This window comes from Haemorhous mexicanus, chromosome 35 (assembly GCF_027477595.1).
Source record: "Haemorhous mexicanus isolate bHaeMex1 chromosome 35, bHaeMex1.pri, whole genome shotgun sequence".
NCBI lineage: Eukaryota > Metazoa > Chordata > Aves > Passeriformes > Fringillidae > Haemorhous > Haemorhous mexicanus.
Window position 1 is genome coordinate 1,034,911 of NC_082375.1, and position 21,524 is coordinate 1,056,434.

General features: G+C 70.1%; 1 protein-coding gene across 1 annotated transcript; it reads left to right on the forward strand.

Annotated features, from left to right (window-relative positions):
- The first annotated feature begins 129 nt into the window (after positions 1-129).
- LOC132341054 (autophagy-related protein 2 homolog A-like) lies at positions 130-19,906 on the forward strand. The gene is made up of 32 exons (XM_059872319.1): positions 130-666; positions 1,107-1,257; positions 1,434-1,556; positions 2,075-2,181; positions 3,169-3,264; positions 4,014-4,110; positions 4,808-4,937; positions 5,132-5,227; positions 5,531-5,579; positions 5,874-6,013; positions 6,896-7,022; positions 7,616-7,723; positions 7,831-8,028; positions 8,351-8,552; positions 8,855-8,942; positions 9,268-9,367; positions 9,476-9,618; positions 9,907-10,073; positions 10,218-10,368; positions 10,877-11,007; positions 11,970-12,124; positions 13,122-13,202; positions 13,509-13,615; positions 14,178-14,267; positions 14,624-14,691; positions 15,090-15,169; positions 15,641-15,850; positions 16,130-16,217; positions 16,439-16,650; positions 18,086-18,288; positions 19,109-19,208; positions 19,691-19,906. The coding sequence occupies exons 1-32, from the start codon at positions 274-276 to the stop codon at positions 19,904-19,906; spliced, it is 4,407 nt and encodes a 1,468-aa protein (XP_059728302.1). The 5' UTR covers positions 130-273.
- The last annotated feature ends 1,618 nt before the right edge of the window (positions 19,907-21,524 follow it).

Genomic DNA, 21,524 nt, shown 5'->3' on the forward strand with positions numbered 1-21,524 from the left:
CGGGACCCCCAGACCCCAAATCCCCCCCAGACCCTTCCCCTACCCCCCGGTCCTGCCCCCTCAGCGCCCCCGGCCCCGGTCTCCCCACTTCCGGGAACCTGCTACGCGACTTCCGGCGGCGACCCCGCCTCTCCTCCCCGGGACCTTCCGCCCTCCCCTTGTCGCGATTGGCCGGAGCGCTCGCGGACGCTGCCTGCCGCGCCCTCATTGGCTGGAGCGCTCGCGCACGCTGACTGACGGGGCGCGCGCCGTCCATCAAACCCTCGGCAGCCAATGGGGAGCCGCAGATCCGTAGCGGAAGTGCGTGGGCGGGGCCGGAAGCGGCGCTCTGTGGCCGTGCCGGTGCCGATCCCGGTGCCGGTGCCGATCCCGGTGCCGGAGCCGCTCCCGGTTCGGGCCCGATCGCGGCGCCGGGGCCGCTCCCGGTGCAGATTGCGGTGTCGGGGCCGCTCCCGGCGCGGGTTCCGCTCCCGGTGCCCTGCCGGTGCCGCGGCGATGCCGCGCTGGGCGCGGGGCTGGCCCGAGGCGCTCAAGGCCCGCGCCGCCCGGTACGCGCTGCAGCGCTGGCTCGGGCCCTTCCTGGAGGAGCCGCTGCGGCTCGAGCAGCTCGGGCTGGACCTGCGGGGAGGCACCGGGACCCTGCGGGAGCTGCGGCTGCGGGCGGCGGTCAGCGGGGACACCGGGGGGACACGGGGGATAACGGGGGCACCGGGGGTAGCGGGGGCCGGGGCGGCGGGGTCGGTTCTGGGGGGGTTTTGCGGGGTTTGGGGGCGCGTTGGAGAACCCGCGGGTGATTTGGGGCGGTTTTGGAAAGGATTTTGGGCAGGTTCCGGGGCCGTGCCCGGGCTGATGTTGGGGTAATTTGGGGGCCGTTCCGGGGCTGATACCGGGCCGATTTCGGGGCTGATTTTGGGCTGATTTTGGCGTTATTCCGGGCCGGCTCTGGGCCCGTTCCGGGGGTGATTTTGGGCTGATTTGGTCGTGATTTTGGGGTGATTTCGGGGCCGTTCCGGGGGTGATTTTGGGATGATTTTGGGGTGATTTCGGGGCCGTTCCGGGGGTGGTTTTGGGGTTATTTCGGGCTGATTTTGGGGTGGTTCCTCCAGGCCGTGGACGAGCTGCTGGCGGCGGCGGCGGCGCCGCTGGAGCTGCGCGAGGGCGGCCTCGGGGCCGTGACGGTCACCGTGCCCTGGGCCCAGCTGGGCTCCGAGCCCGTGCGGCTGCGGCTGCAGCGCCTGCGCCTCGTGCTGCGGCCCCGTGAGTCACGGCGGGACCCCGGAGCCCCCCGGAGCCCCCCTGACCACCCCCCCGACCCCCCCACCCCCCCCGGGCTGCGGCTGCAGCGCCTGCGCCTCGTGCTGCGGCCCCGTGAGTCACACCAGGACCCCCGGCTGTCACCCCGACCCCTCACCTGACCCCCCCTGTCCCCCCAGGCCCGCCGGGGTCCCCAGGGCCGGGGTCGCCCCCCCCAGGGGGGTCGCAGCAGGGCCGGGACCCCCCCCCAGAGCCGCCCCCGCTGGAGGGGCTGGAGGCGCTGGCAGTGACCATCGACACAGGTGGGACAGTGGGGGGACACTGGGGACAGTGGGGGGACATTGGGGGAAGTTGGGGACAGCAGGGACACAGGGACAGAGGGGCTGGAGGCGCTGGCCGTGACCATCAACACAGGTGGGACAGTGGGGACATTGGGGGGACACTGGGGACACTGGGGACACAGGGACGGGGGGACAGGGACATGGAACAGGGGGAGAGGGGACAGAGGGGAGAGCAGGGGCAGGGACTGGGGACAGGGGAGAGAGGGACAAACAAGGGACAGGAATGGGGAACAGAGGGAGGGATTGGGGACATTGGGGATCCAGTGTCCTCAATGTCCCCAATGTCCCTGCTGTCCCCCTGTCCCTGCTGTCCCCTGTCCCTGTCTTTGGTGTTCCTTTGCTGTTCCCTGTTCCTGTCCCCTTGCTGTCCCGTTGCTGTCCCCCTGTCCCTGTCCCCTGTCCCTTTGCTGTCCCCCTGTCCCCTTGCTGTCCCCTTGCTGTCCCCCTGTCCCTGTCCCCTGTCCCCTTGCTGTCCCCAGTGCTGCGCCGCCTGCAGGTGCTGCTGGAGGACACCGAGCTCCGCCTGGAGCTGCCCCCGCAGCCCGGGGGGGGGCCCGGGGGGGGCCCTGGAGCTGCACCTGCCCAGGTGAGGGGGGGTCTGGGTGTGTCTGGGGGGGGTCCCGGCTGTCCCAGGTGTGTCCCAGCTGTGTCCCCAGCTGTCCCCAGCTGTCCCCAGCTGTCCCCAGGTGTCCCAGCTGTCCCCAGCTGCCCCCAGGTGTGTCCCCAGCTGTCCCCAGGTGTGTCCCAGCTGTGTCCCCAGCTGTCCCCAGCTGTCCCCAGCTGTCCCCAGGTGTGTCCCCAGGTGTCCCCAGGTGTCCCCAGGTGTCCCAGGTGTGTCTGTCCGCAGGGTGGAGTACGAGGACTCGGGGGGGGGGCGCGGGCCCCCCGGCCGTGCTGCACAAGGGGCTGCGGCTGCGCGACCTGCGGCTGCTGTGGCAGGAGCTGCCCCCGCCCTGGGCGCAGGTACGGCCCCTGTGGCACCTGGGTCACCCCTGTGGCACCTGGGTCACCCCCCTGCCATCCCCCTGCCACTCCGTGTCACTCCAGTGTCGCTCTCCACCCTGCCCTGGGTACAGGTACGAGACACCTGAAGCCCACCTGTAGCACCTGTCCCGAGGTGCCCTCAGCGTCTCAGCTGTCCCCTCACTGTCCCTTCACTGTCCCACTGTCCCCAGGTGTCCTCTCTGGCTCAGGTGTCCCCAGATGTCCCTGTGTCCCCAGGTGCCTGTGTCCCCCCAGTGCTGGCCGCTCTCCTGCTGTCCCCTCAGTGCCCCCAGGTGTCCCCAGGTGTCCCCAGGTGCCCATGTCCCCCCAGTGCTGGCCACTCTCCTGCTGTCCCCTCAGTGTCCCCTCAGTGTCCCCAGGTGTCCCCAGGTGTCCCTGTGCCCCCAGGTGCCCCCAGGTGCCCCCAGGTGTCCCTGTGCCCCCAGGTGTCCCTGTGTCCCCTCAGTGCCCCCAGGTGTCCCCAGGTGTCCCCAGGTGCCCCCAGGTGCCCCCAGGTGTCCCTGTGCCCCCAGGTGCCCCCAGGTGTCCCCAGGTGTCCCTGTGCCCCCAGGTGTCCCTGTGCCCCCAGGTGCCCGTGTCCCCCCCCGTGCTGGCCGCTCTCCTGCCGGGCCCCTCGGAGCTGTGCCTGCGCCTGAAGCAGAACGAGAACGTGCCGGGCCCAGGGGTGGGACTGGGGAAACTGGGGGGACTGGGAGGGACTGGGGGGCACTGGGAGGGGACTGATGAGGACTGGGGGGGCACTGGGAGGGAACTGGGAGGGAACGGGGAGGGACTGGGAGGGAACTGGGGGGCACTGGGAGGGACTGGGAGGGAACTGGGGGGCACTGGGAGGGACTGGGAGGGAACTGGGAGGGACTGGGAGGGACTGGGGGGCACTGGGAGGGACTGGGGGGCACTGGGAGGGACTGGGGGGCACTGGGAGGGACTGATGAGGACTGGGGGGGCACTGGGAGGGAACTGGGAGGGGATTGGGAGGCACTGGGAGGGACTGGGAGGGGACTGGGGGAACTGGGGGGCACTGGGGGTGACTGGGGGGCACTGGGAGGGACTGGGAGGCACTGGGAGGGAACTGGGGGGCACTGGGAGGGACTGGGAGGGAACTGGGAGGGACTGGGAGGGACTGGGGGGCACTGGGAGGGACTGGGGGGCACTGGGAGGGGCTGATGAGGACTGGTTTCTGCTGGGGGCTGGGGCGCGCTCGGTTTTGGGCCTTTCAGGGCGGTTTGGGGTCTCCTTTTTGGGAATTTGGGGTCTCACTTGGGGAGGTTGGGGGGTCTCATTGGGGGGTTTTTGGGGTCTGGGGGTTTTGGGCTGTGGTTCTGGCGTTTCTGGGTTATTTGGGTCTGGCTTTGGGGGTTTTGGGTTTTTGGTTTTTGTGTTTTGGTGTTGGTGTCTGACCGCGGCCGTGCCCAGGTGGAGCTGGAGGGGAAGGTGGGGGCCCTGCACCTGCTGCTGCCCCCCCCCCTGCTGGGGACCCTGCGGGGGCTGCTGGGGGCCCTCGACCCCCCCGGTGAGGGACCCCAAACCCTGGGGAGGGGCTGGGGCCTCGGGGGGGTGGGGTATCTTGGGGGTTTCTGGGGTTCCCCCCGGGGGTCTCCCCGAACACCTAAGCTCCTCGGGGGGGCAGGGGGCTGATTTGGGGCGGATCTGGGGGGGCACTGAGTTATTGTAGGGCAGTTTGGGGGGGTAGTGGGGTATTTTGGGGGGGGTTTGGGGGGGCAGTGTGTTATTGTGGGGGGTTTTGGGGGGTCAGTGTGTTATTTTGGGGGGGTTTGGGGTCAGTGTGTTATTTTGGGGGGGTTTTGGGGGTCAGTGTGTTATTGTGGGGGGGTTTTGGGGTCAGTGTGTTATTGTGGGGGGTTTTGGGGGGTCAGTGTGTTATTTTGGGGGGTTTTTGGGGTCAGTGCGTTATTTTGGGGGGGTTTTGGGGTCAGTGTGTTATTTTGGGGGGGTTTTGGGGGTCAGTGCACTATTTTGGGGGGTTTTGGGGGGTCAGTGCGTTATTGTGGGGGGGTTTTGGGGTCAGTGTGTTATTTTGGGGGGTTTTGGGGTCAGTGTGTTATTTTGGGGGGGTTTTGGGGTCAGTGTGTTATTTTGGGGGGGTTTTGGGGTCAGTGTGTCATTTTGGGGGGGTTTTGGGGGTCAGTACATTATTTTGGGGGTGCTTTGGGGGCTGCCCGGGGGTCTGACGCCCTGCCCCCCCCCAGGTGCCCCCCCCGGGGGTCGCAGCCGCCCCCTGGGCCCCCAGGACCTGGCGCTGATCGAGCGGGAGCTGAGCCGGGGGCTGCGGGGGGGGGTGCAACCCCCCGAGCCCCTCCGGGGAGGACCCCGACACCGGTGAGGGGGGGGCTAGGGAGGGGCTTGGGGGGGGCTGAGGGGGGGCTTGGGGGGCTTTGGGGTGGGGTTTGAGGAGATTTTGGGGGGCTTTGGGAGGGACTGGGGGGCTTTGGGGGGGTGTCGGGAGGTTTGAGGGGGTTTTGGGGGGCTTTGGGGTGGATTTTGGGGGGTCCTCACCTCTTTCCCCCCCACAGAGCTGTTCTACTCCATGACGGGGTCCCTGGGGGGGGGGGGACAGCGCTGCCCCCTCCGAGGAGACCCCCACGGGCAGCCCCTCCCCCAGCCCTGCGGTGAGTCGGGGGGGTCTGGGGGGGTGGGGATTTTGGGGTCCTGAGGGAGGGTCCTGGGGGGTTTGTTTGGGGTTGGGGGGGTTTGGGGGGTTTAGTTTGGGGTTGGGGGGGATTTGGGGGTAATTTTGGGGGTCCTGGAAGGGGAATGGAGAGTTTATTGGGGGGGGGGGGGCCGGGGGGTTATTGGGACTGGGGGATTTGGGGGTTTTTAAGGGGGGGTCCTGACAGGGGATTATTTGGGGGTTGTTTTGGGGGGGAATTTTGGGGTTTGACCCCTCCCCTTGCACCCCTCTCCCGCCTTAGGGCAGCCCCCGGCCCCGCCGCCCCTCCCCCCACAGCTGCGCCCCCCCAGGTGAGTCTGGGGTCCTGGGGGGGGTCCCTGGGGGGTCCCTGGGGGGGTCCCTGGGGTTCCCAGGGGGTTTCCCTTGGGGGGGTGCTCCTGTGGGGGGGTTCCTGGGGGTGCCCCTGTGGGGGGGGTCCCTGGGGGGGTGCCCCTGTGGGGGGGTGCCCCTGTGGGGGGGTTCCTGGGGGTGCCCCTTGAGGGGGGGTACCTGGGGGTTTCCCTTGGGGGTCCCTGTCCCCCCCGGTCCCTGACGCTGCACCAGGCCGGGGTCCCCCGTGCCGGGGGCGGGGCCTGCGGCTGCAGGTGACCCTGGGGACCCTCACCGCCGTCCTGCCCGAGCCGGGGGGACCCCCCTGCCCCGCCCACCAGCGCCTCTGGGCGGAGCTCTGCGATGGACACGCCCACCCCACCTGGGACCGCGCCCTGCCCTTCCCCCACCTCAGGTGAGGCCACTCCCCCCGGGTCCGCCCCCCTTGGTGTCCCCAGACCCCCTCATCCCCTCCCCCCCGTGTCCAACTGTCCGTCTGACTGTCCCTGACTGACTGTCTGTCCTTGACTGTCTGTCTGTCCGTCTGTCCCTGACTGTCTGTCTGTCCCTGACTGTCTGTCTGTCTGTCCTCAGGCTCTCTGGGGGCGGGTCTAGCTCTGTCTGTCCCTGTCTGTCTGTCCCTGTCTGTCTGTCCCTTTCTGTCTGTCCCTGACTGTCTGTCTGTCTGTCTGTCCCTGACTGTCTGTCTGTCTGTCTGTCCCCAGGCTTTCTGGGGGCGGGTCTAGCTCTGTCTGTCCCTGACTGTCTGTCCGTCTGTCTGTCCCAGGCTCTCTGCGGGGGGGGTCCAGCTCTATCTGTCCCTGACTGTCTGTCTGTCCTTGTCTGTCTGTCCCTGACTGTCTGTCCGTCTGTCTGTCCTTGTCCGTCTGTCCCTGTCCGTCTGTCCCTGTCTGTCTGTCCCTGACTGTCTGTCCCTGACTGTCTGTCTGTCCTTGTCTGTCTGTCCCTGTCCGTCTGTCCCTGTCCGTCTGTCCCTGACTGTCTGTCTGTCCCTGTCCGTCTGTCGCTGTCCGTCTGTCCCTGTCTGTCTGTCCCTGACTGTCTGTCTGTACGTCTGTCCCTGTCTGTCTGTCCGTCTGTTCCTGACTGTCTGTCTGTCCCTGTCCGTCTGTCCCTGTCCGTCTGTCCCTGACTGTCTGTCTGTCTGTCTGTCCCTGTCCGTCTGTCCCTGACTGTCTGTCTGTCCCTGTCTGTCTGTCCCTGACTGTCCGTCTGTCCCTGTCCGTCTGTCCCTGTCTGTCTGTCCCTGACTGTCTGTCCGTCTGTCTGTCCCCAGGCTCTCTGCGGGGGGGGTCCAGCTCTGGCTGTCCTGGGGGGCTGCGGGGGGGCCCCGTGGTGGGCTCTCGCTCGCCCGCCTGGAGCTGCAGGAGGAGCTGCCGGGGGCGGAGCCTGACCACATTCAGGTGGGCGGGGTGGGGGCGGGGCCTGACCACATTCAGGTGGGCGGGGTGGGGGCGGGGCCTGACCACATACAGGTGGGTGGGGGTGTGGCCAGGAGAGTGCTGCTAATGGTGGGCAGGACTTGGGCAGGGTGGGGCTGGGCCTAAAGAGAGGTGGAGCTTGTGGGTGTGGCCTGGAGGTGGGCGTGGCCTAGTTCCTGCACGTGGCTGTGGGGTGGAACCTGAGGGAGGGGGTGTGGCCAGCAGGGAGGTGGGAATATGTGTGGTTGTGGAGGGGCGGGACTCACCCTAAGGGGTGTGGCCTGTATGGGCGTGGCTGTGAAAGGGCAGGGATAATGCTAAGGGGTGTGGCCTGTCTGGGTGTGGCTGTGAAGAGGTGGGGCTCAAATTAAGGGGTGTGGTCTGTATGGGTGTGGCTGTGAATGGGTGGGGCACACACCAAGGGGTGGGGTCTGTATGGGTGTGGCTGTGGGGGGTGGGACTCACACTAAGGGGTGTGGCCTATCTATGTGTGGCTGTGAAGGGATGGGGCTCACGTTAAGAGGTGGGGTCTCTATGGGTGTGGCCACCCTGCTGATCCCTGGCCCCACCCCCAGGTCCTGCGTTTCCCCACCCCCCCGGCTGAAGGCCCCGCCCAGCCCGTGCTCCGCCTCCGCTGGGGCCCCCCTGGCCCTGCCCCCCCTGGGGCCCCGCCCCTTCCCAAGGTGAGTGGGGGAGGGGGGGCCCCACTGCCCCCCCAGGCAGAATTTGGGGAGGGGCGGGGGTCAGGGGGGAATTGGGGAGTCTCGCCCCACCCCCCCTCCCCCCTCAGACCCCCCAATTCCCCCCTGACCCCCGCGCCCCCCAGGGCCCCCCCCCCCCGCTGGAGCTGGGGGTGCAGCTGAGCCCCCCCGAGGCCGAGCTGGACCTGGGGCTGCTCGAGCGCCTCGGCCCCGCCCTCGAGGCCGTCCTGGGCCACGCCCACCCTGGCCGGGACACGCCCACAGCGCAGGATGCGCCTCCTGATGAGGTGGGTGGGGCAGGGAAGGGGCGGGGCTTGGGAGAGGGAGGGGTGTGGGGGAGGGCTGTGGGTGGGGCTGAAGGGGAGGGGCTTGAAAGGGGTGGGGCAATGGGGAGGGGCTCAATGGTTGGAGCCAATGGGAGCTTGGAGTAGGAGGCGCTTGAAGTGGGAGGAGCTCAGGAGGAGGGAGGGGTTGGGGAGGGGAGGGGTTTGGTCAGGGGTGTGGCTGAGGGGAGGGGCTTTGCCAATGGGTGTGGTCAGGGAGGGGCTCACTGTGGGTGTGTCTTTGTAGCGGTTCCTGGGCGTGTCCTGACCCTGTCCCTCCCCCTAGGTGCAGTGGGCGTGGCCCCTGGTGCGGTGGGCGGTGCCAGGGGCGGGGCTGCGGCTGTGGCTGCCCCTGACTGACCTGCGCCCCGCCCCCCTACGTGCCCCTCCCCCCCGGCTCCGCCCTGAGAGCCTCTGGGTGGGGCTGGGTGGGGCCCGGGGCTGGGTGGGGCCGGTGGGCGGGGCCATTGCCTGCGACCACCTGGAGGGTGAGCGGGGGAGGGGACAAGGGGGGGAATAGGGGGGACAGGAGGGTGGGATGGGGGGGCATAGGGGGGGCTGGGGGGATACTGGGGTGGGAGAGGGGTCTTGGGGGTGGGACAGGGGTGTTGGGGGTCCAGGTGGCTTTGGGGGGGCCGGGAGGGGACACTGGGGGGGTTGGGAACAGGAGCAGGCACGGCGGGGGGGCTGTGATGGGGGTGGGGTGGCACGGTGGGGGGACGCGGGTGGGGAGGGGGTCACAGCCTTGTTCCCCCCCCCCCCGTGTCCCCGCCGTGTCCCCCCGTCCCAGTGACGTACGAGGCCGAGGACATGGGGACCCTGCCCTGCCTGCGCGCCGAGCCGGGGCCCGGCCCGGGGGGCGTCCCCAGCGTGCCCACGTGAGTGGGGGGCGTCTGGGGGGTCCTCAGGGTCTGTTCTGGGGGGCTCCCTGGGGGTTGGGGGGCGTCTCCAGGATCTATTTTTGGGATGGGAGGGGTCCCCAGAGGCTGTTTTTGGGGTGAGGGTCCTTAGGGTCTGTTTCTGGGGGTGGGGGCGTTCCCGGGGTCCATTTTTGAGTTGGGGGGGCCCCGGGGTCTGGGTTTGGGAGGGGGCTGTTCAGGGTCTGTTATTGGGGTCTCCTTGGACCCCGGGGCTGGGCTGGGGGGTTTGGGGGGTCTGGGGGCTGCCCTCTCCAGGGCTGACCCCCCCGTGTCCCCCACCCAGGCTGGAGGTGACAGTGGCTGCGACCCCTCCCCAGGGCCCCTCCCCCGGGCCCCCCCCGACCCCGTTCTCCGCCCGGCGCAGCATCTACGAGAGCCACGAGGTGCAGACCCCTCCCCACATCCCTGGGGGGCTCTGGGGGTCCTGGAGACCCCTCCCCAAATCCCTGGGGGGCTCTGGGGGTCCCTGAGCACCCCCTCACTCCCCCCAGCTGGTGCTGCCCGGGACCCCCGAGGAGCTGGGGGCGTTCGTGGGCGGGGCCCTGGGCGGGGCCCCCTGGAGCCTGCAGGTGACGCTGCCCCGAGCACACCTGAGCCTGAGCACCCCCGAGCTGCTGCAGCGCCTCTACAACAGGTGGGGGACAGGTGGGGACACAGGGGGACACGGGGGGACAGGTGGGGACAGGTGAGGGGGCAGGGGAGGAGTAACAGCTGGGGGACAGGTGACGAATAGCGACAGGTGAGGGGACAGCAGGGGAGGGACAGGTGAGGGACGGATGAGGGACAGGTGAGGGGTGACAGGTGGGAGCACAGCAGGTGGGGGGGGCACACCTGGGCCTGGGGGGGGTCTCGGGGGCAGCCCTGGGGGGTCCTGAGCGGGGGGAGGGGCAGGGCCCCTGCTGACCCCCCCAAACCCCCCCAGGATCAACAACGACCTCCTGCTCTGGGACCCGTCTGGCCCCGCCCCCTCAGCTGGCCCCACCCTCCATGGAGATCACGCCCCCTCAGAGGACTCCGCCCCTTTGGAGGACTCCACCCATTCAGAAGGCCCCACCCCCTTCAAGCCCTGCAGGTCTGGGCTGGGCACAGGTGAGACCCCGGGGTCCCCCAAATCCTGAGGGTCCCCCAGGTGTCCCCTGGGTGTCCCTGGGTGTCCCCTGGTGTCCCTTGGTGTCCCCTTGGTGTCCCCTGGGTGTCCCTTTGGTGTCCCCCTGACCCCCCCTTGTCCCCCAGACTCGGAGGAGGAGGAGGAGGATGATGAAGGCCCCGGGGGGTCCCTGCAGGACCTTGGGGACCTTGGGGACCCCCCCGGGCCCCGCCAGAGCGGCGGCGCCATCCTGGTCACCGTGCCCTGGGGCTGTGTCACCGCCGAGTGTCCCCCCGCCGGTGAGGGCGGCCGGGCTGTCACCTCGGGTCCCCTGTTGTCACCTCGGGTCCCTGTTGTCACCTCGGGTCCCTTATTGTTACCTTGGGTCCCTTATTGTCACCCTGGGTCCCCTGTTGTCACCTCGGGTCCCTTATTGTTACCTTGGGTCCCTTATTGTCACCCTGGGTCCCCTGTTGTCACCTCGGGTCCCTTATTGTCACCTCGGGTCACTGTGGGTGCTGCATTGTCACCTCGGGTTCCCTCTTGTCACCTTGGGCCACCTTGGGTGCCGCATTGTCACCTTGGGTCCCTTATTGTCACTCTCTGTCACCCTGGGTCCCCTGTGGTCACCTTGGGTCACTCTGGGTCCCCTATTTTGGGGTCCCCGGGGGGCTGCCGGGCCGTGGGGGAGGGGCGGGGTGTCACACGGATTTTGGGGTCCCCGGGGGGAGGGGCGGGGTGTCACACGGATTTTGGGGTCCCCGGGGGGGAGGGGCGGGGTGTCACACGGATTTTGGGGTCCCCAGGGGGGGCTGCCGGGCTCGCGGCTGGTGCTGGAGCTGGGGGAGGGGCGGCTGTGTGTCCTGCCCCGCCCGGGGGGGCAGCGGGGCCTGACCCGGGCCGGGGCCGACGCGCGGAGCCTGCGGCTGCTGCACGGTACCGGCACCGGGGGGGGCACGGGGGGGGGGGGCTGCACGGTACCGGCACCGGGGGGGGCACAAATGGGGGGGGGCTGCACGGTACCGGCACCGGGGGGGGCCCAAATGGGGGGGGGCTGCACGGTACCGGCACCGGGGGGGCCCAAATGGGGGGGGCTGCACGGTACCGGCACCGGGGGGGGCACATGGGGGGGGGGAGCTGCACGGTACCGGCACCGGGGGGGCACATGGGGGGGGGCGGCTGCACGGTACCGGCACCGGGGGGGCCCAAATGGGGGGGGGGCTGCACGGTACCGGCACCGGGGGGGGCACATGGGGGGGGGCTGCACGGTACCGGCACCAGGGGGGCACATGGGGGGGGGGGGGCTGCACGGTACCGGCACCGGGGGGGGCCCAAATGGGGGGGGGCTGCACGGTACCGGCACCGGGGGGGGCACATGGGGGGGGGGGGGCTGCACGGTACCGGCACCGGGGTGCCCAAATGGGGGGGGGCTGCACGGTACCGGCACTGGGGGGGGGCCCAAATGGGGGGGGGCTGCACGGTACCGGCACCGGGGGGGCCCAAATGGGGGGGGGCTGCACGGTACCGGCACCGGGGGGGCCCAAATGGGGGGGGGCTGCACGGTACCGGCACCGGGGGGGGCACATGGGGGGGGGGCTGCACGGTACCGGCACCGGGGGGGGCACATGGGGGGGGGCTGCACGGTACCGGCACCGGGGGGGTCCTAATTGGGGGGGGGGGCTGCACGGTACCGGCACGGGGGGGGCACATGGGGGGGGGGGCTGCACGGTACCGGCACCGGGGGGGGTCCGGGAATGGGAGGGGGGTTTGAGGGAGAGGGTGTCAAAAATTGGGGAGGGGGCTCTCTTTGGGGGAGGGGGAGCTTAGAGGGTCCCGCTTTTTGGGGGGGCCCCTGGTTTCTCGGGGGGCTCGTACCCCATTTCGCCCCCCCCCCCCAGGACCGGTGCCCGCGGAGGGGGAGGGGACGCCCCCCCCCCTTTTCCCCACCCTGGTGCCCTGGGAGGAGCCCGCGCCCCCCCCCGGCGCCCCCCCGCCCCCCCGGATGATGGCGCTGGCGCTGAGCGGGCACCTGAGCCCCCGCGGGGACACCAAGGTGGGACAGGGACAGGGGGACTGGGGACAGGGGGACAGGGGGACAGGGACAGGGGGACTGGGGGATAGAGGGGACAGAGGGACAGGGGGATAGAGGGACAGGGGGACAGGGGGACTGGGGACAGGGGGACAGAGGGACAGGGGGATAGAGGGACAGGGGGACAGGGGACAGGGGGACAGGGACAGGGACAGGGGGACAGGGACAGGGGACAGGGGGACAGGGACAGGGGGACAGGGGACAGGGGGATAGAGGGACAGGGGGACAGGGGACAGGGGGACGGGGGGATAGAGGGACAGGGGGGACAGGGGACAGGGGGACGGGGGGATAGAGGGACAGGGGGATGGAGGGACAGGGACAGGGGGACAGGGGACAGGGACAGGGGGACAGGGGGACAGGGGACAGGGACAATTGGGGGACTGGGGACAGAGGGGATAGAGGGACAGGGGGACAGAGGGACAGGGGGACAGGGGACAGGGGGACAGGGACAGGGGGACAGGGGGACAGGGGGATAGAGGGATAGAGGGACAGGGGGACAGGGGGACAGGGACAGGGGGACAGGGACAGGGGACAGGGGGACAGGGACAGGGACAGGGGGACGGGGGGATAGAGGGACAGGGGGATGGAGGGACAGGGACAGGGGGACAGAGGGACGGGGACAGGGGGATAGAGGGACAGGGGGACAGGGACAGGGGGACAGGGGGACAGGGACGGGGGACTGGGGACAGAGGGGATAGAGGGGATAGAGGGGATAGAGGGACAGGGGGACAGGGACAGGGGGACAGGGACAGAGGGGATAGAGGGGATAGAGGGACAGGGGGACAGGGTACACCAAGATGCGGACACAGGAGCAGGGACGGGGACAGAGGGACAGGGGACAGGGACAGCGGGGGGGACACGGCGGGGACAGCAGAGCACGGGGGGGACACGAACGGGGGGACATGGGGGGTCCCTGGGGGGGATGCCACCCCCGAGCCCCCCGATGTCCCCGTGTCCCCAGGAGCTGGAGGTGGCCCTGGCCCTGGAGGGGCTGATGCTGCGGCACCGGCCCGACCCCCCCGGGACCCCCTGGTACCGCCAGGTGAGGGGGGGAGACCCCAGTGGGGGGGGGGGCAAATGGGGGGGGATTGGGGGGGCAAATGGGGGGGGATTGGGGTTTCCTGGGGCCTCCTGGGGGTTGGGGTTTCTCTGGGGGGGTTTCCTGGTTTTGGGTTTTTTGGGGGTGTGTTTTGCTGGTTCCCGTTTTGGGAGCGTTTTTGGGTGTTTCCCATTTTCGGGGTTTTTTCCTGGGAGTTCTTCATTTGTGGTTTTTTTGGGGGGTTTTTCTCCTTTTCGGGGTTTCTCCTGGGGTCTCTGTGGGTCCCGGGGTCACCCCTTTCCCCCCCAGCTGCTGGCCCTGCTGGCCCTGGAGGACGAGCCGGTTTTGGGGTACACGGCCCCCACGCCCCTGACCCAGCTGCACCTGCACCTGCAGCGCTGCGGCCTCGACTACAGGTGGGCACCCGAAAGGGGGGGCACCCCGAAATGGGGGGGGACCCCGAAATGGGGGGGGACCCGAAATGGGGGGGGACCCGAAATGGAGGGGCACCCCGAAACGGGGGGGGACCCCGAAATGGGGGGGGACCCCGAAATGGGGGGGGACCCCGAAACGGGGGGGGACCCCGAAATGGAGGGGCACCCCGAAATGGGGGGGGACCCGAAATGGGGGGGGACCCCGAAATGGGGGGGGACCCCGAAATGGAGGGGCACCCCGAAATGGGGGGGGACCCGAAATGGGGGGGGACCCGAAATGGAGGGGCACCCCGAAACGGGGGGGGGACCCGAAATGGGGGGGACCCCGAAATGGGGGGGGACCCGAAATGGGGGGGCAAATGGGGGTCCTGGGAGGGGAGGGGTCACCCCAAAGTGGGGGTGCTTGGGGGTTGGCATTGGTCCCTTTTAAGGGGGTTCTGGTTTTGGGGTCCCCTGAGTGGGACACCCCAAACCAGGGGGGCTCGGGGTGGGGGAGCCCCCGATCCCTTCCCGGGGGGGTGACCCGGGTTTGGGGTCCCCCCAGGCCGCCCCTCCCCCTGCGGGTGCTGGTGACAGCCGAGACCCTGAGTGTCACCTGTGGGAGCGGCCCCGACCCCCGCCCGGGGGGGCTCAGGTGAGCTGGGGGGAGCACAGGAGGATTGGGGGCTCCCGGGGGGTTTGGGGAGGTCCTGGGGGAGTTTGGGGGGTTTTTGGGGGGGTCTGGGGGTATTTTGGGGTTTTTGGGGTTTTTGGGGGGTCCGGGGGGGATTTCAGTTGTTTTGGGGATTTTTGGGGGGTTTTTTGGGGGTCTGGAGAGGATTTTGGGGTTTTTTTGTGGTTTTCGGGGGGTTGTTTGGGGTCCGGGGGGATTTTGGTTTTTGTGGTGTTTTTGGGGGTTGTTTTGGGGTCTGCAGGAGATTTTGGTTTTTTTTGTGCTTGTTGGGGGTTGTTTGGGGGTCTGCAGGGGTGTGACCCCCCCGTGCCCCCCAGGCTGTTGGTGGATGACGGCTCCGTGTTCCTGAGCGAGCGCTGCGGGGAGGGGCTGGACCTGCAGAGGGGTAACGGGACCCCCAGGGGGACCCCCCAAAATGGGGGGGAATCGGAACCCCCCAAAATGGGACCCCAAAAGGGAAGCCCCCCCAAAATGGGACCCCCTGAAACCCCCCTGTCCCCCGGGGAGTGACACCCCCTGGGTTCCCCCCCGTTGTCCCCACCCTGTCCCCTCTCGGGGGGGTCTTGGGGGGGGGGTCACTGTGGGGGGGTCTGGGGGGGCACTCGGTGGGGTCACCTGGGGGGGTCACTCCAGGGGTCATTGGGGGGGGTCACTGTGGGGGGGTCCCTCAGGGGGGTCACTGTGGGTCCCTCCGGGGGGTCGTTCTGGGAGGGGTCATTCTGGGGGGGGTCCCTCGGGGGGGTCCCTCAGGGGGTCATTGGGGGTCCCTCGGTGTCCCCCCAGATTTCGTCTCCGTGCTCGACGTCGATTTCCTGGAGCTGCTGCTGAGCACCGGGAGGGGGGGGGACGGCGAGGGGGGGGCGGTGAGTGGGGCTGGGGGGGCTGGGGGGGGCTGGGGGGCGGGTGGGATTTGGGGTGACCCCCCTGCCCCCCCACCGAGGATCTGCTGGGGCTGGGGGATCGTGAGGGCTGGGGGTGTTTGGGGGGGCTCGGGGGGGTTCAGGGAGGGGTGGGTGGGTCTGGGGGGCTGTGGGGGGCTCGGGGGGCTCACAGCCGTGCCCCGTGCCCCCCACCCCGAGGAGCTGCTGGGGCTGGGGGGGTCCTGAAGGCTGGGGGGGGTTAGGGGGGGCTGGGGGGGTTCAGGGAGGGGCAGGTGGGTGTCGGGGGGCTGTGGGGGTCTCGGGGGGCTCACAGCCGTGCCCCGTGCCCCCCACCCCGAGGAGCTGCTGGGGCTGGGGGGGTTCAGGGAGGGGCAGGTGGGTGTCGGGGGCTGTGGGGGGCTGTGGGGGTCTCGGGGGGCTCACAGCCGTGCCCCGTGCCCCCCCCGGCCGCAGCCCCCCCCCGAGGAGCTGCTGGTGGCCCCCGCCCGGCTGCGGGGCCGCACCTGCGCCGACAGCGCCGCCGCCATCGCCCGCCTGCTGCAGCACCTGGGCGCCCCCCCGGGACCCCCCCCCGGCCCCGGGACCCCCGCCCCACCGGCCCCCCCGGGGGCAGCCAAGGAGAGACCCCCGGGGCAGGAGGAGCCCCCCCCGGGGGGAGAGCAGGTGGGGCAAAAAAATGGGGGTGGGGGAGTAAAAAATGGGGGTGGGGGGGCAAAAAGGGGGATGGGGGGCAAAAATGGGGGTGGGGGGTAAAAAAGGGGTGAGGGGATAAAATGGGGGTGGGGGTGGGAAGGGGCCTGGGGGGGGCAAAAATGGGCGTGGGGGGGGTAAAAAACGGGTGGGGGGGTAAAAATGAAGGCGGGGGGTAAAAGGGAACCCCAGATGGGTCTGGGGGGGGCACACGGGGACCCCCAGTGCCTCCCCCAATTCTGCCCCCCCCAGGCCGCCCCCGCCCCCATCAACCAGCAGGACCTGGCGGACGCCCTGAGGGACCCCCCCGGGACCCCCCCCGGGGACCCCCGGACCGCCGGTATGGGGGGGGGCAGGGGCTGGGGGGGGCCGTTCTGGGTCTGGGGGAGGGGTCTTTGGGATCTGGGGGTTTTTTTTTGGGTCTGGGGGCTCTGTTCTGAGTCCGGGGGGGGCTGTTCAGGGCTGGGGGGAGGGGGTCTTTGGGGGGTCTGGGGGGTTATTTGGGGTCTGGGGGCTCTGTTCTGGGTCCGGGGGGGGCTCTGACTCCCCGTCTCCCCCCAGGCCAGGCCCCGCCCCCCCCGGCCCCCCCCCGTGTCGCTGTACCTGTTCCCGGGGGAGGGGGGGGGCTCCGCCCGGGCCCCCCCCCGAGCCCCCCCGGGGGGGGCGGTGCCGGCCCCGCCCCCGAGCCCGGCCCCGCCCCCGAGCCCGGCCCCGTCCTCGAGCCCGAGCCCGAGGGGTTCTGCGTGCTGGAGGCGCCCGAGAGCCCCGAGCCCGTGAGTGGGGGCTGGGGGGGGCTGGGGGGGACCCTGGGGGGACCCTGGGGCGTCCCCAGGTGACATTGGGGTGACTGCGTCCCCAGGCCACCCCCTGCATGCGCCAGCTGTCCCCAGGTGTCACCTGTCTGTCCCTGTCCCAGGCCTGTCCCCCAGGTGGCATTGCGGTGCGTGGGTGACACTGGGGGGGTCCCAGGTGACACCAGGCTGTCCCCAGGTGACATTTAGGTGTCACACTCCTGTCCCTGTCCCAGGCCTGTCCCCCGGGTGGCATTGGGGGTGCGTGGGTGACACTGGGGGGGGTCCCAGGTGACATTGGCTGTCCCCGGGTGTCACACTCCTGTCCCTGTCCCAGGCCTGTCCCCGCGTGTGCTGGCTGTCCCCAGGTGACACTGGGGGGTTCCCAGGTGACACCAGGCTGTCCCCAGGTGACATTTAGGTGTCACACTCCTGTCCCTGTCCCAGGCCTGTCCCCGTGTGCGCTGGCTGTCCCCCGGGTGACACTGGGGGGTCCCAGGTGACACCAGGCTGTCCCCAGGTGTCACCTGTCTGTCCCTGTCCCAGGCCTGTCCCCGCGTGCGCTGGCTGTCCCCAGGTGACACTGGGGGGTCCCAGGTGACATTGGCTGTCCCCAGGTGTCACACTCCTGTCCCTGTCCCAGGCCTGTCCCCGCGTGCGCTGGCTGTCCCCAGGTGACACTGGGGGGTCCCAGGTGACACCAGGCTGTCCCCAGGTGACATTTAGGTGTCACACTCCTGTCCCTGTCCCAGGCCTGTCCCCGCGTGCGCTGGCTTTCCCCAGGTGACACTGGGGGGGTCCCAGGTGACACCAGGCTGTCCCCAGGTGTCACACTCCTGTCCCTGTCCCAGGCCTGTCCCCGTGTGCGCTGGCTGTCCCCCGGGTGACACTGGGGGGTCCCAGGTGACATTGGCTGTCCCCAGGTGTCACACTCCTGTCCCTGTCCCAGGCCTGTCCCCGCGTGCGCTGGCTGTCCCCCGGGTGACACTGGGGGGTCCCAGGTGACATTGGCTGTCCCCAGGTGTCACACTCCTGTCCCTGTCCCAGGCCTGTCCCCGCGTGCGCTGGCTGTCCCCCGGGTGACACTGGGGGGTCCCAGGTGACATTGGCTGTCCCCAGGTGTCACACTCCTGTCCCTGTCCCAGGCCTGTCCCCGCGTGCGCTGGCTGTCCCCAGGTGACATTTAGGTGTCACACTCCTGTCCCTGTCCCAGGCCTGTCCCCGCGTGCGCTGGCTGTCCCCAGGTGACATTTAGGTGTCACACTCCTGTCCCTGTCCCAGGCCTGTCCCCGCGTGCGCTGGCTGTCCCCAGGTGACATTTAGGTGTCACACTCCTGTCCCTGTCCCAGGCCTGTCCCCGCGTGCGCTGGCTGTCCCCAGGTGACATTTAGGTGTCACACTCCTGTCCCTGTCCCAGGCCTGTCCCCGCGTGCGCTGGCTGTCCCCCGGGCCCCTGCGCATCGTCCCCGGCCATTTCGGGGTCCCGCGGGGGGGGGCGGGGACCGGCTGCGCCCCCCCCCCGGGGCTGCCCCCCCCCCCACACCCGCCTGCTCCTGCGCGACCTCAGCCTCACCTGGGCGCTCTTCGGGGGGGCGGGGACTTCGGCCCCGCCCCGCACAGGTGGGACACGCCCGGGGGCGGGGCTGGGCTCATGGGACCATACCCATGGGTGGGGCTGCTGGGGACCCACCCAGGGGTGGGGCTGGGGACACACCCATGGGGCTGCTAGGGACACACCCATGGGTGGGGCTGCTGGGGACACACCCATGGGTGGGGCTGCTGGGGACACACCCATGGCGGGACTGGGGACACGGGACACACCCATGGGTGGGGCTGCTGGGGACACCATGGGTGGGACTGGGGACACACCCATGGGTGGGGGCTGCTGGGGACACACCCATGGCGGGACTGGGGACACACCCATGGGTGGGGCTGCTGGGGACACACCCATGGCGGGACTGGGGACACACCCATGGGTGGGGCTGCTGGGGACACCCATGGGTGGGGCTGCTTGGGACACACCCATGGCGGGACTGGGGGACACACCCATGGGTGGGGCTGCTGGGGACACACCCATGGGTGGGGCCTGCTGGGGACACACCCATGGCGGGTCTGGGGACACACCACCATGGGTGGGGCTGCTGGGGACACACCCATGGGTGGGGCTGCTTGGGACACACCCATGGGTGGGGCTGAGGGACACACCATGGGTGGGGCAGGGGACATGCCCCAGGCTGGGGCAGGGGATACACCCCAGGGGTGGGCCACGCCCATGTTGGGGCAAGGATGGGTGGGGCCATTTCTTGGGCCATGTGCCAAGCAGGGAGAGGCTGGGGTGGGCGTGGCCATGAGATGGACATGCCCCCAGAGCACAGGGGTGGGGCTGATGGGTGTGGCTAGGAGGAACCATGGGTGTGCCTGCACGGACCCGCCCCCACAGGCCCCGCCCCCGCAGCGCCGGCCCCGCCCCCCCGCGGTGGCGCTGCCAGGGGGGCCCCGGGAGGGTCCAGGAGCAGCTGATGGAGCTGTACCTGGGCAAGGTGAGCACCTGGGGGTCTGGGGCAGGCTGGAGGCTGTTTTGGGGCTCTTGGGGGGGATTTTGGGGGCTGGGGGGGATCCCAGGGGTCCGAGGCTGTTTTGGGGCTCTTGGGGGGGGGGATTCTGGGAGTCTGGGGGTTTTTGGGGTGGGAGGTGGGTCCGGGGGGCTGTTTCGGGTCCGAGGTGGATTTCGGGGGTCCTGGGGGGCTGTTTCAGGGTGCAGGGTGGGTTTCGGGGGGCTCTTTGGTGTCCGGGGTGGATTTCGGAGGTCCCAGGGCTGTTTCGGGGTCCGAGGTGGATTTCGGGGGTCCTGGGGGGCTGTTTGAGGGTGCAGGGTGGGTTTCGGGGGGCTCCTTGGTGTCCGGGGTGGATTTCGGGGGTCCCAGGGCTGTTTTGGGGTCCGGGGTGGGTTTTGGGGGCTGTCTCAGGGTGCAGGGTGGGTTTTGGGGGCGCGGGGTGCCCAGCGCCCCCCGTGCCCCCCCAGGTGTGCCTGCAGCACGAGACGTACCTGGCCGCACCCGGGGGGTGCCCGGGGGGGCCCCGGGGGGGGGTCCTGGGCCCGGGGGAGACCCCCACGTCCCGGCTGGTGCTGCTGGTGCCTGAGCTGGAGCTGCGGGACCGCCTGGGGGGGGGGCAGCGCGCCCCCCCTTCAGCCGCCACCCCCGGGGGGGCGCCGCCCCCCGCAGCCCCCCCACGGTAACCCCCAAACGGGGCCCGGGTGGGACACCCCGAAATGGGACCCCGAAATGGGGAGCCCAAAATGGGAACCCCCAAAATGGGACCCCCCAAAATGGCACCCCAAAATGGGGAACCCCCAAAATGGGACCCCAAAATGGGACCCCCCAAAATGGGAACCCCAAAATGGGAACCCCCAAAATGGGAGCCCAAAATAGGATCCCGAATCTGGGACCCTCCAAAATGGGACCCCCCAAGGGGCCCGGCGTGGGACACCCCGAATCTGGGACCCCAGAATGGGACCCCAAATGGGACACCCCAAATCTGAGGTACCCCAAATGTGACTCCTAATGTGATTCCCCCCCCAAACATGACCCCCCCACCACGAGACCCTCCCCCAAACCTGACCCAGACCTTCCCCTGCCATTTCTGCCCCCCCCATTTCTGCCCCCCTCCCCATTTCCCTCCCCCAGCTGTGGCTCAAGGCCCTGCGGGTCCTGCCCCCCCATTCTGAGCCCCCCCCCCCATTTCTGACCCCCTCCCCGTTTCCCCCCCCCAGCGGGTCCTGCCCCCCCATTCTGAGCCGCCCCCCCCCCATTTCTGACCCCCTCCCCATTTCCCCTCACCCCAGCTGTGGCTCAAGGCCCTGCGGGTCCTGCCCCCCCATTCTGAGCCCCCCCCCCCCCATTTCTGACCCCCTCCCCATTTCCCTCCCCCAGCTGTGGCTCAAGGCCCTGCGGGTCCTGCCCCCCCATTCTGAGCCCCCCCCCCCCCATTTCTGACCCCCTCCCCGTTTCCCCCCCCCAGCTGTGGCTCAAGGCCCTGCGGGTCCTGCCCCCCCATTCTGAGCCCCCCCCCCATTTCTGACCCCCTCCCCAATTCCCCCCCCCAGCTGTGGCTCAAGGCCCTGCGGGTCCTGCCCCACCCGCCTCCCCCCCCGGGGGGGGTCCCCGAGTGCTGCCTCAGGGTCACCCTTGACCCCGCTGCGCCCTGCACATCGACCAGGTGGGCTGGGGGCTGGGGGGCTGGGGGGGCTGGGTGGGGGTGGAGGTGTTTTTGGGGTATTTTCTGGGTGGTTTTGGGGGGTCTTTGGGAGGGTGAAGAGTGTTTGGGGGGGATTTTGGGGTATTTTGGGATGTCTTTGGGGTATTTTGGGTGGTTTTGGGGGGTCTTTGGGAGGGTGGAGGCGTTTGGGGGGGGATTTTGGGGTGTTTGGGATGTTTTTGGGGTATTTTTGGTGGTTTTGGGGGTCTCACTCTGCCCTCGCCCCCCCAGGACGCGCTGATCTTCCTCAGGGATTTCGCCGGCGCCTTCCTCGCCCACCTGAGCCCCCCCCCCGGGGCCCCCCCCCGGGACCCTCGCCCGGTACCGCGCCCCGGGGGGCGGGGCTTGCCGGGGGGGCGGGGCTGGCGCGGGGGGAGGGGCTGGCACGGGGGGAGGGGCTCCCGGGCTTTGGGGGTCCCCTGACTGTGCCCCCCCTCCTGCAGCCCCCCCCCCGGTCGGGGACCCCCCCCGGCCGAGCCGCCCCCGGAGCCGGAGCCAGAGGAGACCCCCCCGATCTACTTCCGGTGGGACTGGGACAGACTGGGGACACTGGGGGGGACACTGGGGGGAGTGGGACAGACTGGGGACACTGGGGGGGA